At 45.4% G+C, this 25,264-nt stretch overlaps 1 protein-coding gene across 5 annotated transcripts in view; it reads right to left on the minus strand.

The window, feature by feature from the left end:
• CFAP46 (cilia and flagella associated protein 46) overlaps positions 1–25,264 on the minus strand; it is a 211,128-nt gene that overhangs the window by 150,879 nt on the left and 34,985 nt on the right. For all 5 annotated transcript variants that reach the window (XM_083149297.1, XM_083149298.1, XM_083149295.1 and 2 more), the window contains 8 exons: positions 24,296–24,394; positions 19,762–19,952; positions 17,932–18,160; positions 14,293–14,413; positions 9,870–9,996; positions 9,105–9,232; positions 6,247–6,386; positions 2,765–2,898 (listed from right to left, as the gene is read on the minus strand). In XM_083149297.1, coding sequence (XP_083005423.1) covers positions 2,765–2,898; positions 6,247–6,386; positions 9,105–9,232; positions 9,870–9,996; positions 14,293–14,413; positions 17,932–18,160; positions 19,762–19,952; positions 24,296–24,394 — 1,169 coding nt within the window. The remainder of the gene's footprint in view (positions 1–2,764; positions 2,899–6,246; positions 6,387–9,104; positions 9,233–9,869; positions 9,997–14,292; positions 14,414–17,931; positions 18,161–19,761; positions 19,953–24,295; positions 24,395–25,264) is intronic.

The raw sequence follows: 25,264 nt of genomic DNA on the forward strand, positions 1-25,264 counted from the left end.
TCCCCCCCACGCCACCATGGGTGCGTGCACCCGGTGAACCGAAAGGTCGCCGTGGGTGCACGCACCATATGCCTGCACATGCGCAGATACCCACCTGCGCATGCGCAGACGCGTAACATCGGTCCTGGGTGCGAATGCACCCAGGACCGATGTGATCTGAATAAGGCCCTATGTTTCATGGAGGATCATATATCCAATAAATCCCTAATGTATTTTGTATCATTGTTACAAATCTCCAATCTCCCCTGTGCTGGTTATGCCAAAAGGAGCTACAGTACTAGGAGAAAAATGTTGCAAAAGCAAATTCAATTTCTTATCTTATTTCTTTACAGAAATGTATTCCTTCCTTAGTACAGTCATACACTTGTTCACTGCTGTACAGCACACAGGCGATAAGCAGAACTGAAGGATTTCTGATACACTGTACTGTTCTCTGGCTTTATATTGTTGATACACACATGTAAGATACCTCTACATACAAGGGGCTTAAACTGTCACTTGTGCCAAAATCCATTGCTGGAGTGGAAACTCATCAAGAACCGATCTGTGATAAAAACTGAAATTTGGGTACTAGTGTAGTTTCACGGCGGCAGGAAAATTGTATACGATCGCATGCGATGCGATTGTACTTTTGTAGTTTCAAGTTTTCCCTGCCTGCAGATCACATTGCATGCGATCGGATCGCATGTGCGATCGGATCGCATGCGATGTGATGCGATTAAGCACATTTAGCACACCCACAATATCCACGTCAGTTTTGAGTTGATTTTATAAAGTGTGGCGAGGGGACGCAGAATACACGTCAAGTAATCCGCGGACGCTCGTCATGGTTCAGGCTCGGTTGCTCGCTGCGCTCGCCACACTATAAAATCATCTCAGCGCTGAAGTGGATAGTGGGGGTATGAACAAGTCGGGAGGATGCATACCGTACCTCCCGGGGCTCACTTCGGGTTGGCGTGGATAGTGGGGGTGTGCTAAATGTGCTTAATCGCATTGGGCAGGGGAGACTTGAAACTACAAAAGTACCATCGCATCGCGTGCAATCACATGCGATTTTCCTGCGGCTGTGAAATTACAAAAGTTCCAAAATTTGTGACCTATTATTTCCCTTATTCTTCTTATTAGCTGCTGAAGATGAGTAGGTAATTGCAATGGACTGCTAAGACACAGAATAAGACACAGACTCAACTTCTCAAACAATGTAAATATAAATTGACACTAGGACAAATCCTGATACAGTGCATTTTTTTAAGCAAACAAAGAAAATGTACCACTATAAATCTGTCATCAAATTTTAAATTCTCCCTGTAGCAAAACACAGCTTTGCCAAAGTGTAAAATTACACCTTCTACATGAATTAACGCCAAACTCTTAATGAGGTGATTTCCCGCAACACAGAAAATGTTTCTTTTTTCCGACGTGTTTGCTTCTTTTTTGTCTAACCGCACAGGATCAGTCTGTAGGTCATTAGCCAGTTAACCCTTTATGAACCCTTGTCTATATAAATCAGTGGTTCGCAAACTCAGTTGCTTATTATATCACCCAGTGTGTATGGGGCTTTAAGCCCCGAACACACTAGACGACCCACCGATATCATCAATATCAGCGGTCCTGCGAGTGCATGATATTGTGCGCACACGCTGAATGATATTGTTCAGTGACGTTACTGGGACCCCGCTGAACATGTGGTTGGCTACATAGCCCAAATTGACCTGCGTATTCAGCCAACGGGGAGAGGAGGTGGTGTCTTTAACGGTGTGTGGGATCACGATTTGTTAATGATATAGAACATACACACTACACTTTTTTTAAAGGGCTCTTCTGAGCGATATCTCTCTACCAACCACATCACCCCCAGCCAGCCTCCCCCAGTCACCCACTATATGCTTGTCACCCTTTGCCTCTCCTTGTCACTCACTGGTTCTCCATTTCTCACTACCTCAACCTGACACCCAATGCTTCTTACCATGATCCTCTATATCACAAATTGCTTTCCCCTGGCATCACCCACTTTCTCCCCCTGCCGCCCATTCCCTGCCTTTACCCATTGCCTCTCCCTGTCATCCATCCCCTTTGAGGCCACGCCCCTTGTCGAGAGACCACAACCTTATTGCAAGGCCAAGCCCACTTTTTTATACATTCTGCAGCCACTGCGACTCCCCCTCCCACACCGCACACAGTCCCGACACACCCTGCGTTGTCAATATCGCGCCCCGAAAAATGCTCAGTTGCCACCCCCCATGGTTGGTCTTTACCTTCAGCCACTACATAAACTATGGTTGCGAGGCAGTTTAAATGCACCCGTACTAACATGTGTGCCTATGCGCAGATTGCCGCTGATTGACGAACATTGCAATCTGTGATTCTTGGAAATTTTGCATATTGAATCAGGCCCTCTATTTCCTGACACACACGCTAGTATCCATTTTGTCACATGCCAATAAGCCTAGCAGAATGTCTATAGACATGTAAGGAAACCAAAGAACACACAAATTCCACACAGATAGGACCCTGATGAAACCAAATACATGGTGCAGTGAGACAGTTATGCTAGCCACTGTGCAACCATGCTGCCCAGTCACATAAAATCATTATAGTGGGATGCAAAAGATATGAAATAGGCGCAAATAGGTGACACCTTCTGCATCTTCAAAACACACAATCACTAAATAATAATAAAATTCAACAACATTTTATATAAATTCAAATGTTCAAAACAAGAGCAACAATTATAAATAATATAAATTCAAAAAGGGACATGCACCTATACAGGATCCATTCTGGATCTTCTTCCAGATTGGCTGGGATGTAAGATGCTGGCCGTGTGCTTTTATCTTCTGGTGGGACCGGACGCTCGTTCAGCTTGCAGCCCTCTGACTTCAGTAAGTGTATTGTTGCCTGACAAAAAGAAAACACTGTGGAATGCAGGGACCATAACTGTGCAGTGGGCACTATAATTGTGGTGATCACGGACACACTTCTCTTTAGAAGTGTAACACATACAGCAAGCGCGTCATTTAAGAACAATAAATAGTCAGAAACCATCTTTGTTATACTAGTACCCTAGAGCAATCCTGGGCAACCTGTGGCTCTCCAGATGTTGTGAAACTACAAATCCCATCATGCCTTGCCACAGTTTTGCTATAAGGTAAGTTAAAACTGTTTCAAAGCATGCTGGGATTTGTAGTTTCACAACATCTGGAGAGCCACATGCTGGCCAGGCCTGCCCTAGAGTATTGCAATTATGAAAAAAAAAAAAACATTGGCCCCCATATGAAAAAAACAATCACACTGGTCCCCACATATAAAAAAAATAATAATAATCAATCACACTGTCCCCCATAGAACACAAAAAGAAAACACATTTCCCCACCCCATGTGAACAAAGTACAGTCTGGGCCAGGATTATCTGTTTGCAGAACACAGGAGAGACCTTATGCGAATCTCAGTGTTTTTCAGTGTGCAGTGCCCCGGGGGTATAGTTAAAAAATGCCCACATGTGAACAGCATACAAGTCCTGCATAGCTGACATTATGTTCTCCAAGGGAGCTAGTGGGGAAAATAGCAAAGCTGGACACCCGAGCAGCTTCTCACTTAGCTCACTGTAATTCCTCTTCTATAAATCTGATTCATATCCTATGCAGTCTCTGGGCAGCTGCTTAAGCAATGATCCGGGACAGACACTGACACCATCGATGTGAGAAAGGGAGTGTCAACAGCTGCCACCAACCAATGGTGATACGCAGCTGACAATAGGAGGAGGGGCCAGTAGGCAGATCAGGACTCCATACCTCCCAACTTTTGATCTTAAGAAATAGGGACACTCGTGCAAAAGGGGGCGGGGCGTATGCAAATGAGGGCACGGCTTATGCTAATTAGCCGCGACCTCATTTTCATACGAGAATAGACGCTGTGCGCATGCGCACAGCGTCTATTCTACTAGATTGGGGGGTCTCCCAACTGCCACCCCCCCCGCAGCAGGACAATGCCTGCCGCGGGTGGGACAGCGGGACAGGACCCGAAAATCGGGACTGTCCCTCTAAAATCGTGACAGTTGAGAGGTATGGGACTCATTGACATCAAATGGCTTTCAACTAAAATGAACCCTAGAATGTCTGTGTGTGCGTGTACATGTGGTAGGGAATTATAGACTGTAAGCTCCACTGGGGCAGGGACTGATGTGAATGTTCAACTATCCTCTGTAAAGTGCTGCGGATTATGTGTGCGCTATATAAGAAACTGTTATTAATAATAATGGTACTTGTTTCCTAGCACGGCCACAATCGCGGGCATCGTATGCCTTAACTTTAAGGCACACGATGCCCGCGATTTCCTTTGAAAAAAGCACAACTCGGGTACATCGCGTCAGTCATGTGCCTTAACAAGGCACACGACGCGACCGACGCGATGCCCACGATTTCCCCATAGGCTTCAATGTTAAAATATTTTAACATTGATGCCTATGCGCGCCCGACGCGATGCCCCCGATTTCTCCATAGGCTTCAATGTTAAAATATTTAACATTGAAGCCTATGCGATGGACCCGATTTGTCCATAGGCTTCAATGTTAAAATATATAAACATTGAAATTGAGCCCATTTAACATAGGAAAAAATGGGAAAAGGCCCAATATGGGCCATTTCTCATTGGGTATGGCCCCGTCATGTGTGTAAAAAATAATGGCCCTCCATTGTGGCCGCCACCCCCACGATTGACGCGAACCCGAAGTGTGGCGAGCGTAGCGAGCCCGCGAGGGGCGGCGGTGCGCGTCCTCCGACCTTTTCATTCCCCTACTATCCACGTCGGCGTGGAGTTGAGAATAGATTAGTGTGGCGAGCGCAGCGAACCACCGAGCCCGAAGCGTGGCGAGCCCCGCGAGGGGACGCGGATACCTGTCAAGCCGGCGAGGGGCGTCCCTCGCGGCCTTGACAGGTATCCACGTGCGCTCGCCACGCTTCGGGCTCGGTGGCTCGCTGCGCTCGCCACACTAATCTATTCTCAACTCCACGCCGACGTGGATAGTAGGGGAATGAAAAGGTCGGAGGACGCGCACCGCCGCCCCTCGCGGGCTCGCCATGCTTCGGGTTCGCGTCAATCGGGGGGGTGGCGGCCACAATGGGGGGCCATTATTTTTTACACACATGCCGGGGCCATACCCAATGAGAAATGGCCCATATTGGACCTTTTCCCATTATTTCCTATGTTAAATGGACTCAGTTTCAATGTTAAAATAATTTAACATTGAACCCTATGGACACGATGGACCCGATTTCTCCATAGGCTTTAATGTTAAATTATTTTAACATTGAAGCCTATGGAGAAATCGGGTACATCGCGTCGGTCACGTCGTGTGCGTTTTGGTATGCACCCGACGCGACCGACATGATTTTTTCCGACACGACCACCACGATAGAAATCGTTGTGGCCGTGCTAGGAAACAAGTACCATAATAATAATAATAATAATAATAATAATAATAATAATCAGAAAGGGGTGGTCTCATATGCCCAGGATACAGAGACCGGACTGGAGAAGAAAGAGACCAGTGAATAACAGTTGAACTGGTGGTTGTTGCTGCAAGCTGGTATGGACATCTCTAGCTCTGGAGGCACACTTGAAAACAGCTCAAGGCGCACCAGCGTGCCATGGCAGAGTGGTGGAAAAATGTTGGCATAGCATATACTCTTGTGAGGATTACAGTCTGCTAAACAAAGCCATTAGTGATACTGTATGTGCTTAACGTAGACATTAACATATTCCTTTCTGTGAATGTAGGATAGGCAGGATGTAAAAGAGTCTGAGGTCAGCGGCCATGCGGGATACCAGAGGAAAAGGGGCAATCATTTACGAGGCATGGTTTTGCCTTGTAAATGATTGCCCCTTTAAAAAAAACCCTGTGTGTTCGACCTGCATCCCGCATGGCTGCTGAACATGAACGCCATTACATGGGCTTTGCGGATCTAACAGATAACGGAGAACCTGCATTAATAGTGAGCCTACACATCTGATGTATTTTTAATGTAGCCTAAATAGTACGAGCCCCGTGGCCACAATGTATAGTAAATGCACATGATGATGGCATTCCATTCTGAGCTCAGTAATGCTAAATCCGCTGCATATTTCTCACATATTCTTGAATTTATCTAAAGTAATTCTGATTACAGGAACAGCCTTTATAAAAAGACAAAACCCTTGCTAAGCAGCGCCCCTCCCCCCTTATCCTAGGCTCCATACAGCGATACTAACCTCCGCATTGATAAACCTTATTTCTGCCAGAACTCGTAATAAAGCCTTCACGTCACTGTACAATTCTATCTTAGGCTTTGCCGATTCCAGCTCTGAACTCTTCCCTTCATCCACCGCGCCGGTGACAGATTTCTTTTGTACTAATGGGAGGTTAAAAAACACAGACAACAATGATCTTTTATACAATTAAGTTAAAGCAATTCAGATAATGCTTTATAGCATCTAGCCCATTACTTCAGGCAGATGGGATCTGCAGGCACTGCAATGTTATGCGTTGTGTGGTGCGCCAAATGGCTTGATTCAGAGATGTACACAAATGCCATTTCATGCTGTGCAGAATGGCTGCTGGTACCAAGACGCAGGGACTATTTTGACAATTTAAGGTCCATACACACTGGGCGACTATGCCCAGCGTGTATGGACAGCGATGATATCATTCACCGCTGCAGGGAAAGCCGCTTAGTGCATACACACTGAGCGGCTTTCCCCCTGCCCGGCGCCGATGGAGGGGGACAGAGTTGCATAGCGGAGCGCTATGCAAAGCCGTCCTGAAAGCCGCTAATTTGCTGGTATAACCATAGTTATACCAGCTGGTATAACCAGCAGATGAACAGCTTTCCTGGCTATGTTGCGGGAGCGCGCAGCAGCGCTCATCGCCGGGCCATACACACTGGGCGGCTTTGAGTTGTTTTGAGCACCTTTCAGCTCAAAGTCGCTTAGTGTGTATGGGCCTTTACAGCAGGGGTGGGGAACCTTTTTTGTGCTGAGGGCCGTTTGTATGGGGAAACAATCCTTCAGGGGCCATATGTAAAAAAGTCTCTTGCAAATTGGGTACTCTTTACCTAGTACAGCGCCCATCGCGGGCATCGCATGTACATCGCATGCCATTATAATGGCATGCGATGCGACCGATGCGATGCCCGCGATTTCACATAGAAATGCATGTTAAAATGTAAATCGCGTCGGTCGCATCGCATGCGACCAAAAATCGCATGCGATGCGACTGACGCGATTACCGCGATTTTACATAGGGAACAATGTTAAATGGCCCAATTGACCCGATTTTACATAGGGAACAATGTTAAATGGCCCACAGAGCCCAAACAGCCACCCTCAAGTGTGAAATGGCCCCCCCAATTGTTAACGCCACACCACGATCAACTTCAACCCGAAGCGTGGCAAGCGCAGCGAGCCCGCGAGGGGCGGCGGTAGGCGTCCTCCGACCTTTTCATACCCCTACTATCCACGTCGGCGTGGAGTTGATATTAGAAAGTGTGGCGAGCGCAGTGAGCCACCGAGCCCGAAGCGTGGCGAGCCCCGCGAGGGGACGCGGATACCTGTGGAGCCCGCGAGGGGACGTGGATACCTGTGAAGGTATCCGCGTGTGCTCGCCACGCTTCAGGATCGGTGGCTCGCTGCGCTCGCCACACTTTCTATTCTCAACTCCATGCCGACGTGGATAGTGGGGGTATGAAAAGGTCGGAGGACGCGTACCGCCGCCCCTCGCGGGCTCGCTGCGCTCGCCACGCTTCGGGTTGACGTTGATTGTGAGGTGCCGTTAACAATTGGGGGGGCCATTTCACACTTGAGGGTAGCTGTTTGGGCTCTGTGGGCCATTTAACATTGTTCCCTATGTAAAATCGAGGTAATCGCGTCGGTCGCATCGCATGCGATTTTTTGGTCGCATCGCATGCGATTTTTTTGGTCGCATGCGATGCGACCGACGCGATTTTTTACCTTACGATGCCCAAGATCCAAATCTTGGGCGCCGTTCTAGGTAAAGAGTACCGCAAATTGTCCTGCTGCAGCAGTCCTACACTCCGGCGGCTGCCGCTGAAAAGGGCTGACAGTCTCCGGCTGCTGTTGATTGAGAGGAATCTCGCGAGAACTACCGACCTCTTGTGAGAATTCCCCTGTACTTGACTCCCGGCAAAGCAACCGGGCGGGTGGGCGGGTCACTCAGAACAGCTACAGGGGCCGCATATGGCCCCTGGGCCTGAGGTTCCCCACCCCTGCTTTACAGGATCATATTCTCAAGCATTTATACACCCCAGAAATGGTTGCGGCATAGTTGCTTTTGAGTTGCAACTCCCCCGTTCAAGATAAAAAGTACATTAATTATATAACAACACATCTGCAATGTTCTGAGATATGCATATGAGCGGGATCCTTTGGGTCTGCAAGGTTGCCAGTGCCGGATTACAAAATAGGCACCAGCCTATAGGCGCTGTTACTTTTAGGGGCACCGCAACAACGGATCAAAATAGTAAAGCAAATTACAATCAAGATTTCTTAAATGACTTAAGATATAAAAAAAAATTAACTCAAAGAAACTAAAACTTTACATTAGACTCATAGAGAAAATTCTGTATTAATGCAATGTACCCATTAACAACTTAAAGTACATAAACCATAGACATCAGATACACATTATAGTTTCCAGATTGTGGATTGTTGGCTGGTAAAATTAAAAAACATATAGAGACTCCTACATCCAATTAGGGCTAAACTAATCCCTGATTGGTTTAGGGGAGACTGGTTTAGGGAATCACTGGGATTCCCTTAGGGGTCGGGAGAGGAGCCGGTTATGTGGCTCCTTTCGTCTGGGACATGCGTTTTATTAGGGGGTCCCCACTCCCCCACGTAGTCTGTCCAGGGCTGACCAGCCAGGGTGTTCATGTTCAGCCGGGCAGCCGGGGGAGCTTGTAAATAAAGGGTCCTCTGGTTGTGGTATGACAACGCTGGCTGTTGGATCCCGGTGATGGTTCCAAAGTGTGGCAGACCCCTACTCTTTTTGTTCCATGTATTTTTTAAACAAAAATTTTATAAAATAATATTGACAACTAATCTGTACTTACAGACATCAGATCCTGAAATCGTCCACCGGCCATCGTCATATAACAGGCACAATCTGCACGCTGCCCTACACACATCCCACACCTCTTGTTTTCGGGCAATTTTTGCCAAATCTGCCCACAGTCTGACCCTGCCAATAGGAAGTCAGAGATGAACGCTAAATAACAGTAATATGATAAAGTATATATAAAAATATTATTTAAAAAAGTTAATATCTCCTTGTATCAGAGGAAACCGCCAGCACGTTATAGTAAGGGCTTGGTCACAAGTCATATACAGTGTAATTCACTCTACAAGCTCCTGAGGTAAGGCCAGCACACCACACAGGTTTGGTCAGCCCCATAGGGAAACAGTGGAAACCCCCAATGGGCCAGACTACCTGTTGACACACCCCCTCCTCTAGGGATCATGTTGTAGACTGTGCACTTGAATTACACATATGTTACATTATACTGGACAGGATTATGGCGTGCACCTGGTGATGGGTCACCGACCCCCTGCAAGTGAGCGTTAGCAGAGGGGAGGATCGCAAGTAACCGGTGGCTATGCATGCGAAAAACATCCTGAGAATTGTGGTACGAGGATTTGCAGGACCTGAGCTTTCTCAAGTTCTGCCGCTGCATGTGATACTGTAACTAATACATCCTTGCCATGTATTCAATTGCCGCAAAACAAATTTGGGCGAATTTATCACACCCCATCAGAGATGCGGATTTTGATTAATATGCCCAATAGAGACTGTAACGGAAAATGTTAGGGGTACCCACCTTACAGTGTCGTTCTTATTTCCTGTATGCGCTAAGTGCCCGTCAGCCTTCTGCACACACTTTGTATGGTGTTGTGCTTTTCGGCAAAAGTAACTCACATGTCCTGTGTTGCTTTTACCTGTAGAGACTGATACCAGATAACCCCTCAGTGTTATAAATCTTACATCACAAGACATGCACTAGAGCAGTGGTTCTCAAACTCGGTCCTCAGGACCCCACACAGGTCACCCGAGAGGTGCACTCATTACCGGCTGACACATTTTAAAAGATCCACAGGTGGAGCTAATTATTTCACTTGATTCTGTGAGGAGAACTGCAAAACATGCACTGGGTGGACCAACTTTGAGAACCTGTGCCCTAGAGCCAATTCTTTATAAACAATAACGCAGTGATTCTCAAACTCTTTCTTCAGTACCCCAAAAAGGTCACATTTTCCAGGTCAACCAGCAGGTGGACAGGTGTAGTCATTACTCACTGACAGCTGTTAATAGATCCACAGGTGGAGCTAATTATCTCACTTGTGGTTATGTGAGGAGAAGTGTGAACTGTTTGGGTGCAGTACAGGCTTCCAAAGCCATGCTGGCAATTGTAGTTCTACAAAGACAACATGCTGAGGCAGCCAGTGGCATATGGCAATCTGATCCGATTTTCCTATGTAATTTATTCACTGCTCTCTTAGCCCCGGGGGATCGCATCGCACCTCCCGCATATATAGGGTGTATGATGGCATTACATTACCTATACAATTATATAATTGTATGACATACAATGAGGTTTTAGGCACCCCCCCACTATCCATGCCACCCTGAAGCGTGGCGAGCGGCGGCGGAACGCGTCCTCCGACCTTTTCATACCCCTACTACCCACGTCGGCGTGGAGTTGATTTAATATAGTGTGGCGAACGCAGCGAGCCACCGAGCCCGAAGCGTGGTGAGCCCCGCGAGGGGACGCGGATTACTTTACATACACATTATTATATAAAATCAACTCCACCCCGACGTGGATAGTAGGGGTATGAAAAAGTCGTAAGACGCGTTCCGCCACCCCTCACCATGCTTCGGAGTGGCGTGGATAGTGGGGGGCGGGTGCCTAAAACCTCATTGTATGTCATTATTGTATACCTAATGGCATTGTACACCCTATACAATATAAATAAAGAGCACTGACTACATTACATAGGAAAATCGCATCGCATTGCACGGCACTTACAATGGCCCATGCGATGCGATTTTCCTACGCAGAATAGCCCACTAAGCAAATATGCAAAAGTGGGCGCCGTGATAATACACAAGTACCAAAATAACTATAAACCCACTCTCTTTCCAGTCATGTTTTTCCAAAAAGGTCAGGGGGCTTTCAACTTCAATCTTCAAGTACCTCCGACAGATCATGTTTTCAGAATATCTTTAATCACGCTTAACCTATTTTGTTTGGTAGTAGTAATCCCACCTATTTTAACAGTCAAAAATCCTGAAAACATGGCATACAGATATGTCCTGCTACAGTAGAGCTGCTTAAGCAATGGCCTCCAATTGACGTGAATGGGTGACGGTCACGTACACACACCAGCTCTTATTGTAGTGTATGCATAGAGGGAGCGTGTGTATGCCATGAGTTGTATGCACACATTGCAGCAACAGCTGTACAGTATTAGGAGAACTTTAGTATTCGGAGTTGAAAACCCCATGGCTAGATAATAGGTTAAAACCAAATTCCCTAAAGGTTTTGCCATCTCTTCCAGTAATAAGGTGTAGGGCAATTGCGGCAACCATTAATCTATCACTAGGTCCTTGATAACTAAATTGTGTTTAAAACGTTACAACAATCTCTTTTAAACCATCTGATTCAATGGAAGTAAACAGTATAATCTAGAAGATGTGTCCCTGAAATTGATCTGGTGCCTGGAAACAATAGGCTGTTACATTTGGGGTTATACATTATCTTAATGGTCCATTGACAAGGATTTAACGCAGGTATAAATACAGGTTGAGTATCCCTTATCCAAAATGCTCGGGACCGGAAGAATTTTGGATAACGGATTATTCTGTATTTTAGAAAAAAATTAAATTTTAATGAGGTATCTTGCACTTATGTTGTACAAACACATCAAACACATGAAATTCACACAAATCTATTTTATTTGTGCATAAAACAAGGTTTCAAAACATGAAACAAAGTTTGTGTACTATCTCAGATACTGAATTTAAATGCCAAGCAATCATTTTCTTGCACATATTATGTGCCAGTTACGTATCATGTCCCCAGTAGTGCCAGTTACATATCATGTCCTCAGTAGTGCTGTTACAGATGTCCCCAGTAGTGCCAGTTACATATCATGTCCTCAGTAGTGCTATTACAGATGTCCCCAGTAGTGCCAGTTACGTATCATGTCCTCAGTAGTGCTGTTACAGATGTCCCCAGTAGTGCCAGTTACATATCATGTCCTCAGTAGTGCTGTTACAGATTTCCCCAGTAGTGCCAGTTACGTATCATGTCCTCATTAGTGCTGTCACAGATGTCCCCAGTAGTGCCAGTTACATATCATGTCCTCAGTAGTGCTGTTACAGATGTCCCCAGTAGTGCCAGTTACATATCATGTCCTCAGTAGTGCTGTTACAGATGTCCCCAGTAGTGCCAGTTACATATCATATCCTCAGTAGTGCTGTTACAGATGTCCTCAGTAGTGCCACTTACATATCATGCACTCAGTAGTGCCAGTTACATATCATTTCCCCTGTAGTGCCAGTTACATATCATGTCCTCAGTAGTGCCCGTTACATATCACATCCTTAGTAGTGCTGTTACAGATGTCCTCAGTAGTGCCAGTTACATATCATGTCCTCAGTAGTGCCAGTTTCATATAATTTCCCCAGTAGTGCCAGTTACTTATCATGTCCTCAGTAGTGCCAGTTACATATCATGTCCCCAGTAGTGCTGTCACAGATGTCCCCAGTAGTGCCAGTTACATATCATGTCCTCAGTAGTGCTGTTACAGATGTCCCCAGTAGTGCCAGTTCAATATCATATCATGTCCTTAGTAGTGCCAGTTACATATCATGTTCCCAGTAGTGCCAGTTACATATCATGTCCTCAGTAGTGCTGTTACAGATGTCCCCAGTAGTGCCAGTTACATATCATGTCCTCAGTAGTGCTGTTAGAGAAGTCCCAGTAGTGCCAGTTACATACTGTATCATGTCCTCAGTAGTGCTGTTACAGATGTCCCCAGTAGTGCCAGTTACATATCATGTCCTCAGTAGTGATGTTACAGAAGTCCCCAGTAGTACTAGTTACATATCATTTCCTCAGTAGTGCCAGTTACATACTATATCACAGGGGTGGCCAAACCTGTCCTCAAGATCTACCAACGGTGCATGTTTTCCAGGCAACCTGTGGATCTATAGTAGGAATGAATGCGGCAGGTTTGAAAATGTGACCGTTAGTATTGACTACAGCTGTGCACCAGCTAGGTAACCTGGAAAACGTGGACCGTTGGTAGATCTCGAGGACCGGTTTGGCCACCCCTGCTATATCATGTCCCCAGTAGTGCCAGTTACATACTGGATCATGTCCTCAGTAGTGCTGTTACAGATGTCCCCAGTAGTGCCAGTTACATATCATGTCCTCAGTAGTGATGTTACAGAAGTCCCCAGTAGTGCCAGTTACATATCATTTCCTCAGTAGTGCCAGTTACATACTATATCATGTCCTCAGTAGTGCCAGTTACATACTATATCATGTCCTCAGTAGTGCCAGTTACATACTGGATCATGTCCTCAGTAGTGCTGTTACAGATGTCCCCAGTAGTGCCAGTTACATATCATGTCCTCAGTAGTGATGTTACAGAAGTCCCCAGTAGTGCCAGTTACATATCATTTCCTCAGTAGTGCCAGTTACATACTATATCATGTCCTCAGTAGTGCCAGTTATATACTATATCATGTCCTCAGTAGTGCCAGTTATATACTATATCATGTCCTCAGTAGTGCCAGTTACATACTGGATCATGTCCTCAGTAGTGCTGTTACAGATGTCCCCAGTAGTGCCAGTTACATATCATGTCCTCAGTAGTGATGTTACAGAAGTCCCCAGTAGTGCCAGTTACATATCATTTCCTCAGTAGTGCCAGTTACATACTATATCATGTCCTCAGTAGTGCCAGTTATATACTATATCATGTCCTCAGTAGTGCTGTTACAGATGTCCCCAGTAGGTTTTTAGCAAAAAAAAAATTCACTTTCTGAAATGTATGATTTTCTGAAAAATTTGAATAACGGATATTTGGATAAGGGATACTCAACCTGTATCTCATTTTATGAGCAATAGGAAAATAGTTTGTGCATATACTGAGTACAAGGACCAGTAATGTACTCATTGGGGTACCAATAATAAATGATTAATTCTGATCATTACATATGTGGATTACCTTTTGCTTCATTTTCACTATCAAGAACCATCTGAAACACATCAGGAGCCAGACAGAGGCCAGCATTGACAAGTAATGGCCGCCTCTTCCTCACCGAATCCTTCATGCTGCTCTGTTTTGCCTATGACAAAGAATGAGAAACGATTCAACCGGATGACTTATGTAATGATTGCCAGCTGGTTAACTACAACTCCAATCTGATTGACATTCATCTAACAGCCACATTCTCCTATTAATAGCTTTAGCCCACAGTTATCGCTTTCACCTGCTGGGTTGGACCTGGGATCCTGATCCTGGGTCCAACACATTCATATTAAACCCAGGTTGCCTTTTATACATAGGGAGACTTGGATTTAACCCTTTTTATAACCCGGGTCGAATTGCCTGGTTGGTCGACCCAGGTTTTAAGGTTACAGATGGAGCCATTTTCATTCATTCCGACAGCGCGCTATGTATTCCCTTCTCAACTCACCATTCGCCGAGACGGGGATGCGCGAGCGTGCGTGACGCTCGCGCATCCCTGTCTTGGCGAATGGTGCGTGTCCTATTGCCGCGAATGGGGCGTGAAAAACATCCCACAGGCGCACCCCATTCTTGGCGAATGGCGCACCGAAAAGGGAATACATGGCGCATTGTCGGGATGAATGAAATGGCTTCATCTGCATGTGCTTTCACATTGCACCTCAACCCAGAAATAACCCGGGTGTAACCCATTGAGTGCCAAAATTGATGTGAGAGATCCTTAAAATATCCGCTAAAAATGCCAGCGCCGCTCGCATCAACTGTTTTTTTTTTGTTGTTTTTTAGTGCAATATTTAACTACACTTTCTCAAAGAATGTCAGGCGCTCATCTATATTTGTATAACCTCGCTTATAATTATATTTTATTTTATTGTTCTTCAGCTGACGCACTTGCGCCCTAAAAAATTCTGAACTCCTGGCAAATGGGCCAGCTTTGTTCGAAAGACAACTGATCCATTAAACAACTAAGCACAGCGAGCCCCAATGGAGGATGCGGTACACGTCCTCCCGACCTGTTCATACCCCCACTATCCACGTCGGCGTGGAGTTGATTCCATAAATTGTGGCGAGTGCAGCGAGCCACCGAGCCCGAAGCGTGGCGAGCGCAGCGCGACCCACGAGGGGACGCAGATTACTTGCCATGTATTCCGCATCCCCTCCGAGGCTCGCCACACTTTATAAAATCAACTCCATGCCGAAGTGGATAGTGGGGGCATGAACAGGTCAGGATGACGCGTACCGCGTCCGCTCGCCACACTTTGGGCAGATGTGGATAGTAGGGGTGGGTACTTGTTTCCTAGCACGGCGCCCACGATATTCAGTCGTATGGCATTGTATTCAATTCAAAATTGTATACCATTGTATATGGCATACATGGCATACAATGCAATGCGATGCGATTTTAAATTGTATATACAATTTTTAATTGTATAAGCACCTTAATAGGTGCTTACAATGTTAAATACACCCCCACGCCACCGCCACTATCAACGCCAGCCCGAAGTGTGGTGAGCGCAGCAAGCCCGCGAGGGGAGGCGGTACGCGTCCTCCGACCTTTTCATACCCCCACTATCCATGTCGGCGTGGAGTTGATATTATATAGTGTGGCGAGCGCAGCGAGCCACCGAGCCCGAAGCGTGGCACGCGCATTACTTCACATGTATTCTGCTCGCAACGCTTCGGGCTCGGTGGCTCGCTGCGCTCGCCACACTATATAAAGTCAACTCCACACCGACGTGGATAGTGGGGGTATGAAAAGGTCGGAGGACACATACCGACGCCCCTCGCAGGCTCGCTCCATTGGCCATGTTTCGGATTGACGTTGATAGTACAGGTGGCGTGGGGGTGCTTTTAACATTGTTAGCACCTATTACGGTGCTTATACAATTATTTATCTTATAGGGGGCACATTTAACATTAAAAACACCCATTAGGGTGCTTATACAATTTAAAATCTTATACCATTGTATATGCCATACAATGGCATACAATTCGATGGTATACAATTTAAAATTGAATAACATCGGCTAACATCGTATCGCATCGCATCACATCATATGCCTTATGGTATGCAATGCGATGGGCGCCGTGCTAGGAAACAAGTACCTAGGGGTGTTTCAGGAACACATTCACACCTGTCATGTCAGGCAGGTTAAAATGGTCAACGGTGCCCACACAATGTAATAAGTGCTGATTGACTACGCTAGCTGCGTAACGCTGACTGACTACGCTAACTACGCAAGCTCTGGCTAGCCGCGAACGGGCAGGAACACAACGCTGATACTGACAGGGACGCTGACTACGCTGACTACACTGGCTGCAGGAACACTACGCTGACAGGGACGCTGACTACACTGATTCTGACAGGGACGCTACCCTGACTACGTAACTGCCACCGTGAAACTACACAAGTACCTAAATTACAGACCATTATCTTGTTGTGGTGGATAACACAATTTATTTTATACATACCCACTAATAAGTACATTATATAGGCACAGTACTAGAGAGAAGAAACACTGTATATAAGCAATGAACGATTGCTAATGTAGAAGTAGGGGCATGAGCAGGGCCGGTGCTAGGGTGTTCGGCGCCCTCCTGCAAACTATAAATTTACGCCCTCCCATCCTTTACAAAGGTATAGCACACCGAATGAAAGACATGTGGTCTCACAAGGAAGGGACATGGCCACACAATAGTACTCCCATTTCAAATTACACCACACAGTAGTACAATCTTATTCACATTACACAGCACCAGTGCCTTAAATAGACATTTTGCTGCCCTGTGCCAGAAAGGGAATTGGTGACTGCCCTACCACCACAGGCAAAATAGGGAGAGTGCGTGCTGAAGGTGCGGGGCAAAAATATAGGAGCATGGCCATATAAAAGTACCAATAACTCCTTAATTGCCATTACACATCGCACATGGTCCGTGGTTTTTCAGAATATTTATTTTCCCCCCAGACCCTTTTTTTTTTATACTTACCTCATCCCCTGATGTCCTCAGCGGCCTCCAGGGTCCTCTTCAGCGGCATCTCCGGTCCCAGGGGTGCATTGCGCGAATGCACCGGTGACTTCACCGGCACGCCTGCGCACTCGCACAATGCACCCCTGGGACCAGAGATGCCACTGAAGAGGATCCTGAAGGACGCCTAGGGACACCGTGGACATCGGGGGACCATCAGGGGAACCACCAGGGGACCAGGTAAGTATGAAAAAAATTCCAAAATCCGAAAAAATCCCTTATCCAAAATGCTTGTGGTCCCGAGGATTTCGGATAAGGGATACTCAACCTATATATATCTGATATCGTCCCTTCTGCATACATTCTGAAGATACTAAATATTTGCGGCTAACCATTTAAAATGGGTGTTTTGGGGGAAATAGCTGCAAATATTTTTGATAAATGATTCCTTTAGATATATGTGCAGTAAAAGAACATCGACCATTTCCGCAAAATATCAGCATGCGTCACAGGTCTACTGCAAGCAGGTTTATAGGCGTATGTACTGTAAAAAGATAAAATGACAAACAATACCCTATACACAGCATACAGTATTAGTCCTACCTCTCCAGGAGCACAAAATGTACTCTCAGTGGCTGCAGAGAATAATACCTGTTCTATGATCATGGCTGCCTGGTCTTCTGGACACTGCGGCTTTGTGTACAGTGTAGCTCGGAGCTGGAGCCGATGAAGACAAGTTTTCAGGAGGTTCTGGTATTCCCCGTTACCACCCAGGAACAATGCCTTCTGAATGTGTCTTATAGCAACATCAATGCGGTCTTCCTCTTCTTCTATCTGAGCAATTTCCATATGAATTTGGCAGCGCATTACAGTCAGCAAACTAAATGGGAAGACAGAGAGCAGCTTGTCATTAATTAAAAGATGCTGATTTTCATATTACAAATAATACATTTCCCATATAATATGGATGTAATCCATAAAACCCCAGGGCCTGTGTAATGAAGTCCAAGTTTGACAGCTTTTGCCTTGTAAAAGGATTGCCCCTTTTAAAGATGTCTGAGTTCAGCCGTCATCCTGCAAGGCCGCCGAACTCAGTCTTCGTTACACCTGGATCCAAGTGGCTAATTAACATAATGAGAGCAGAGTGCAACAGGCAAAAAGACATATAGTAATGCTCTGGCAATCGGGTGCAATCGACGTGGGGTGAGCGACAGGGGGGGCGGGGCAATGTATGGAAATTTGTCGGGGTAGCCAGCGCCAACAGTGCAGCTCAGCCTAGAAAATTTCCTGGCATACCACTGAAGGGGTTAAATCAAAATTGATAATCCAATCAGCTCATATCAAGTTACAGGCTGGGTTTGGAAAATGACAGTTAGGAGCCTGTTTGCTGGTGCATTATCATCTTAAATTTTATCTCTTCTTCAGGCCTAATACATCTGCTGGTCTGTACTCATTGCATTCTGTGCTAATACACTGATTAATATTAACCCCTTGAGTGGTAAACCCGGAGATTTTCCAGGCTCAGTTGCGCTGCCGCAGCGGGCTGTCACGGAAAATCTCCGGGCATACCACTAACATACAATAGGTGCGCGCCAGTGGTGTCCAGGTGTGCACCACTGGCGCAGCACCTCTAGTGCCCACCCCCCACCACAAACCTTGTGTCCCCCCCGTTCCCCCCATCACCTTTGCTCCGGCGATCCCCTGACCCACACGCCCGCCAGCCAGCCAGCTAGCCGCCCATCACTCATTTTACAGTGACATCGGCAGCAGGCTCGGGAATGGTCAGCGGGGCTTGGGGGGACTCAGGAGCACTCAGCACCCGAGTCCTCCCGAGCCGCTGCGATCATCCCCAGCCTGCCGCCGATGTCACTGCTCAATGTGACAGGCGGCCGGCTAAGGCAGCGGGGACAGCGCAGCGGCGGCAGGGAAGCTCCGGCGTACTAACCCCGGAGCAGAGGTGAGGGAGGGGGGCTTACAAATTCCTGTGGTGGGTTTTGCTGGGGCAGGACAAACCTGCCCAGGTAGGTTTGTCCTGCCCCAGCAAAACCCACAACTCAAGGGGTTAATACATAATATCTAGTAAAAATATATATTTTAAATAGGGTGTTAATAAGTTTGTAAAAAACATACAAACTTTCAATGCTGACATTTCCCTCGTCCCCAGATGTAGCTACTGACAATATTGATGACGAGCATGCTGGGTACACCTGAATGGCATGTAATCAAACTTCTGCAATGTAAACAAGGGCAGCACGTACGAGAGTTCACGATCTCAGAGCAGAATGACAGACAGAGGAGCAATGCAGACACAATCTGGTATTTACAAGTCTGCAGCTACAAAATGTACAAAATGTAGCTGCAGGGGGCGATATAACACATTCAAATACTTATTTAGACACTCACCCCAAAAATCAATTATTCTAGAAACAAACATGTTCTCCTGAATAGAGCTTTAATATAAAACTACCATACAGTACTTGCCTATCAATGCCTTCTAATGCCTCGGAAATAGACACTAAAGTCTTCTTCAAGTGTTTGCGCAGATTATGTTGCAGTAAAGGCAGACAGAGATTCCACTGTGCAGTGCACACATTCTGAATGGTGGTAGGGTCACCTATACGAACAGCATCTTGTAAGGCTGATTCTAGGCTCCTTATAATGCGGAACTGTGCCTGGGAAACAGAACATTGTGTTAGGTGACCTGTAATCAGAAATGATCACACTATCAACAGAGAACCTAAGGAGGGCGTAACTACCATAGGTGCAAGGGGTGCAGCTGCCATGGGGCCCAGAGTTGAAGGGGGCCCACATCTTTGCTGTCTATGTAATATGTTTTACATACATTTCTTACCATCAGTTGCTGAATAAGGGGCCCTTACAAACTTTTGCTATGGGCCTACGAATACATACCTCCCAACTTCTGTGCTGATGAAATAGGGACACTCGCGTGGCGAGAAGGGGGTGGGGCGTATGCAAATGAGGGCATGACTTATGCTAATTAGCCGCAACTTCATTTTCATACGAGAATAGACGCTGTGCTATTAGATTGGGGAGTCTCCCAACTGCCACCCCTGCAGCGGGACAATGCCTGCCGCGGGTGGGACAGTGGGACAGGACCCGAAAATCGGGACTGTCCCGCTATAATCGTGACAGTTGGGAGGTATGCGAATATCTAGTTACGCCCCTGGAAACCAAATATAAGGCAGTGTATAAGGCAGTGTATAGTAGGTATTTGGAAGTTCATATACTGTAAGACTTATTGGGGCTCATTCTCAGTTGGGAGGAAAAAAAAAAGCAAATAATTAATACAAACAATGCAAATAATGATTATATATATATATATTTTTTTTTTTACATACAGGGTAGATGCTGATTTTGCAGGGAACGTAATGTTGGACAACTTGATATTTACACTGCAATTCAGATTTGAGTTTGGCTATTTATTTATTAACAAGAGAAAAAGGAGGGATGACTAGCACTAACACTCATTCAATTTTATCACAATTAGGTTGACCAACATATTCCTAATAGCTGGACCATTTGGTCCTATCCATGCCTCTCGTTGGTGGTGCTCCCATGAGTCATAGGTAGTTACACTAATACACAAAAAGAAAAAGGATGACTCTTTTTTTGGGGCACAACTTACAGTGATCTATTATGATCTTTCTATTCTACATAAAAAAAACCTTACTTTTATCACAACAGAGTCACTACTACATGAAAGGAGTATTACACGAATTACATTGTTTTTTATACGATTTTTAAATGCATATAGGTGAGGGGGTGTGAACACCAAATAAAGAAAAAATAATACAAAAAAATCCGTGCAAAAATTAATACAAAAATCGAAGCAAAAATTGAAAAAATGAAGAAATTACAAAAATTGAAAAAATGATTAAGTGTTACAGCCTTGGTTTAAGATGATCTCAATATTGGGATAATATCCCATGAGGCATTTAATATAACCAGGCTGTGGTTTTATATAAAGTGACAAATGGTGCTGAAGTAGAAAAGAATATATAATGACAAGAAAAAGTTATTATAACAAATAATATATAATAAGAGTAAAAAATGGGCGAAATATCGTTGTTTGTCAGGTGACAGTCACAAATGGGTTACCAAGGCTTATGGTCCTATGGTAATTTTCGACGCAGTGCCTAAACTATAGATTAGTAGTCAGGCGGAGCTAGAAAAATAGTTAACACATTTATAGGAGGGCAGATAGAGAATATAAACTGATCTCCTGATTCTCAAACCATTCCTACTTTCCGGCCGTGTGCCACTAGGGCAGTGAACGAACCGAATGAGGGGGTGTGGTATTGTATGAGACCAGTTGGAGATCAGTGGAAGGAAGAGAAGAGGGATCTGCTGTTGCAACCCGGGTCCAGTTTTTTATGTAGAATAGAAAGATCATAATAGATCACTGTAAGTTGTGCCCCAAAAAAAGAGTCATCCTTTTTCTTTTTGTTTATTTATTTATTAGCAGATTCTTATATAGCGCACACATATTCGGCAGCGATTTACAGAGTATAGTTGAACACTCACATCAGTCCCTGCCCCAGTGGAGCTTACAATCTATATTCTCTACCACATATACACGCACACACAGACATTCTAGGGTTAATTTTGTCGGGAGCCAATTAGCCTACCAGTATATTTTTGTATTGTGGGAGGAAACCGGAGTACCCGGAGGAAACCCACGCAAGTACTTGGAGAATATACAAACTCCGCACAGTTAGAGCCATGGTGGGAATGGAACCCATGACCTCAGTGCTGTGAGGCAGTAATGCTAACCATTACACTGTCCGTACTGTCACTTTCAAATCATATGCGCCATACACACTAGCCGATTTGTTCTATGAGCTATTGTATATCGGCAGCGTTTCCCTGTGAACTCCAGGGCAAGCGATACTGAGTGTACAGTGCACACTGAACAATATCGGTAAACAACATCGTTCAGTGAAGTCAACGGAACCCGCTGAACATACAGGTTCATTGTCTATACAGCCAAAATTGACCTGCAGGTTCAGCAGACCTGGTGGCAGGAGAGTGCATTATTAATGAGTGTACACACTAGATGCAGGCCATTCTGAGTGATATCTTTTACATTCTCGTCTAGTGTATACGGGGCTTATGGGGACAGATTCTACACAATGCTCTGAATTGTTGCTATATATGCTAGTTAATGCAAGAAACGTCACAGATATCTCCTGTAGGTATACGGTCGTATTATCGACCACACTTAGGTCGACACCGTTGGGTCGACATGCAACTAGGTCGACAGGGTTCTAGGGTCGACATGGTTGAAGGTCGACAGGTGTTTAGGTCAACATGGGACAATGTCGACATGGGTTTAGGTCGAGATAGCGTTAGGTCGACATGGGTTAAGGCGACAGGTTGCGAGGTCGACATGGGTTTTTTCACTGTTTTTTGAGCCGGCAGGCTGTATTTCATGCCCTACCATCCACTAGGGTGTGGCGGGAGAATAAAATAGTGTGCCGAGCGCAGCGAGGCACCGTGCCCGAAGCAAGGGGCTGCGCTTGACTTCCAACTGTGTCCATGTCGACTGTGTCGACATTTGGGTCAAAAACCAGTGAAAAACCCATGTCGACCTCCTGACCTGTCGACCTAACCCATGTCAATCTAACGCTATGTCGATCTAAACCCATGTCAACCTTGTCCCATGTCCACTTAGAACCCTGTCGACCTAGTTGCATGTCCACCCAACGGTGTTGACCTAATGACTGTCCACACCCCTCCTGTAAAAGGCTAATTGGTGCTGCAGACTGCGTTCCCCATTAATATTAATGATCCCTATGCACCAAATGCAGATTAGTCCCTACAGTTTACACCAACTTCAGTTTGCATAAACCGCTTTATGCCTGTGGAGGCTCACTAGCTGGATGTCTAAGGATCAGGCCCTTAGTACACTATAAGCAATTTACTATTCTATTAGCAAATTAAGACAAAGCATTCATTAAAAAGTATGCGGTCTGGATATAAAAGCAAAAGATAAAAGGTCCAGTAAAAGTCAACCCTCGTGCTATGCACCGTTATGCTGAACCTGCTTTTTACAGATACTGTATGTCCTCATACATCTTTGCTGCAGTCACACCAAACAGCCCTGATGTATCAAAGTAATCAGCATGTCTCCTGGTGTGTACTAGTCACATTTTGTTGCATACGCTCACATACACCAACCATCTCGCACTGCATGTTGGAGGACAGTTCTGTACCAATTCCTTTGTGACAATGAAAAGTGATCTGAAGTGTATAACCCGTGGCTACTTGGCACACCCTGTGGCTACTTGGTACACTTTTAGTGAATTAAGATAGAAAATTCTGCAAAGAGTACCTAAATATTGGAATCGCTGCCCACGTCAGAGCATCTAAAGGCTCAGAACCACCAGTCCGATTTGACACTTTTCACCCAATTCTGACGGATTGGGCTGAGAAATCGGGTAAAAAGTGGACAAATCGGATATCTTTGACATCCAATCCGATGTGCGGTCCTGAGTGCATCAGATTGGATTCAGAGATCGCACATGCTTGCAGCCTTCTTGCATGGGATCACATGCGATATAGGACCGCATGCGATATATTGCATGCGATTCTGCTACCAGGAAGGCTCAAGGGGGATCAGCTGCGACTTCTCCCTTCTAATGGATGGCGGCCTAGTGTCACCAAAGGTGTCTCGCCTCATATTGTTTAATCACTGTTGTTTCCAATTGTAAAGAGCAACGGAATATGCTGCACTATATAAGAAACTGTAAATAAACAAATAAATAGTGTTTATAAAGGTTAGTGTACAGTATATGGACACCTCTGTAGATGCAGTTTTATAGGAACCCCCAGGAAAGTGAGCGTACATGTGCACAACCCAGGCATTTTGTGATGCACATCGAATGTTCTTCAAAATGAAAACAGTAATGCAAAAATGACAGAAGTAGAAGCTGCTCTATAACAGCATGCACTCCATATAGACAAATCTGAACACAAAACACAATGTGAATACCTCAACAACACTTTTGGTGTATGTGTCAATCCGAGGGCCAAGCTTCAGAACCTCAAGCTGACTCTGAAGACACTGTGCAGCTATGAGCGTACTTGGATCCTGTAACAGGGTGGAACATGAGATTAAAATGTGAAACCCTTCATTCTAAAGGAAGAATATTGATATAGAATAAAAACGTGGGAGAACCACTACAGAAGAGAAGAGAGTCGGACACCAGGGGTGTGGTATAGCTCACAGACAATGTATAGTTCAACAGCAGAAGGTCAACATTGGCAAAAGGTTGACGTGAAAAATGTTGACACATGAAAAGGTTGACATGAGTTTTTACCTTTTTTTGGTGTTAAAGGTAAAACGTACCCCCACATAGCTTGCGTTGGGCCACTTTACCATTCCCAATCTGGGTCTACTTGGATGGTAAAGTACAGTATGACAAAGTCTTTTCATGTGTCTAACCTTGTGCATGTCGACATCTTGGTGTCGTCATAGACACTGTCTGTCAGTCATTTGGATACTGGACACCAGCACCTCCTACTACTAACATGGCCTGTTAATGTAACTTGTATCTTCCATTTAAAAACAGGACACATATCTGTTAAAAGCTAACATACAAAATGTTACTCCTTGTTCTTTAGTCTTCACTCCTGCACCCTGCTCCTTGTAAAACACTTGCAGTTCCTCCTTCCTGCCTGGGGTGTCACTGTCTGCTGTGGTGTTTCTACAACAGTCTGGTTTGTATCTCAACATTGAGATACAAACCAGACTCTTCTTGAAGTCCCACAGCAGACAGCGACACCCCAGGTGGGAAGGAGGAACTACAAGGATTTTCCATCTGAATTATTAACATCCTGTCAACTAATGAACTTGGATGCACACATTTCCGTTTATTAAGACTCATGTACAGATGTAGCTACGTTCATTATGGTCGCGGTCAGGCAGCTCTTGCTCGTTTGCCACACCAACATCGCACCG

This window comes from Crinia signifera, chromosome 6, assembly GCF_055691185.1.
Source record: "Crinia signifera chromosome 6, ASM5569118v1, whole genome shotgun sequence".
Taxonomy (NCBI): domain Eukaryota; kingdom Metazoa; phylum Chordata; class Amphibia; order Anura; family Myobatrachidae; genus Crinia; species Crinia signifera.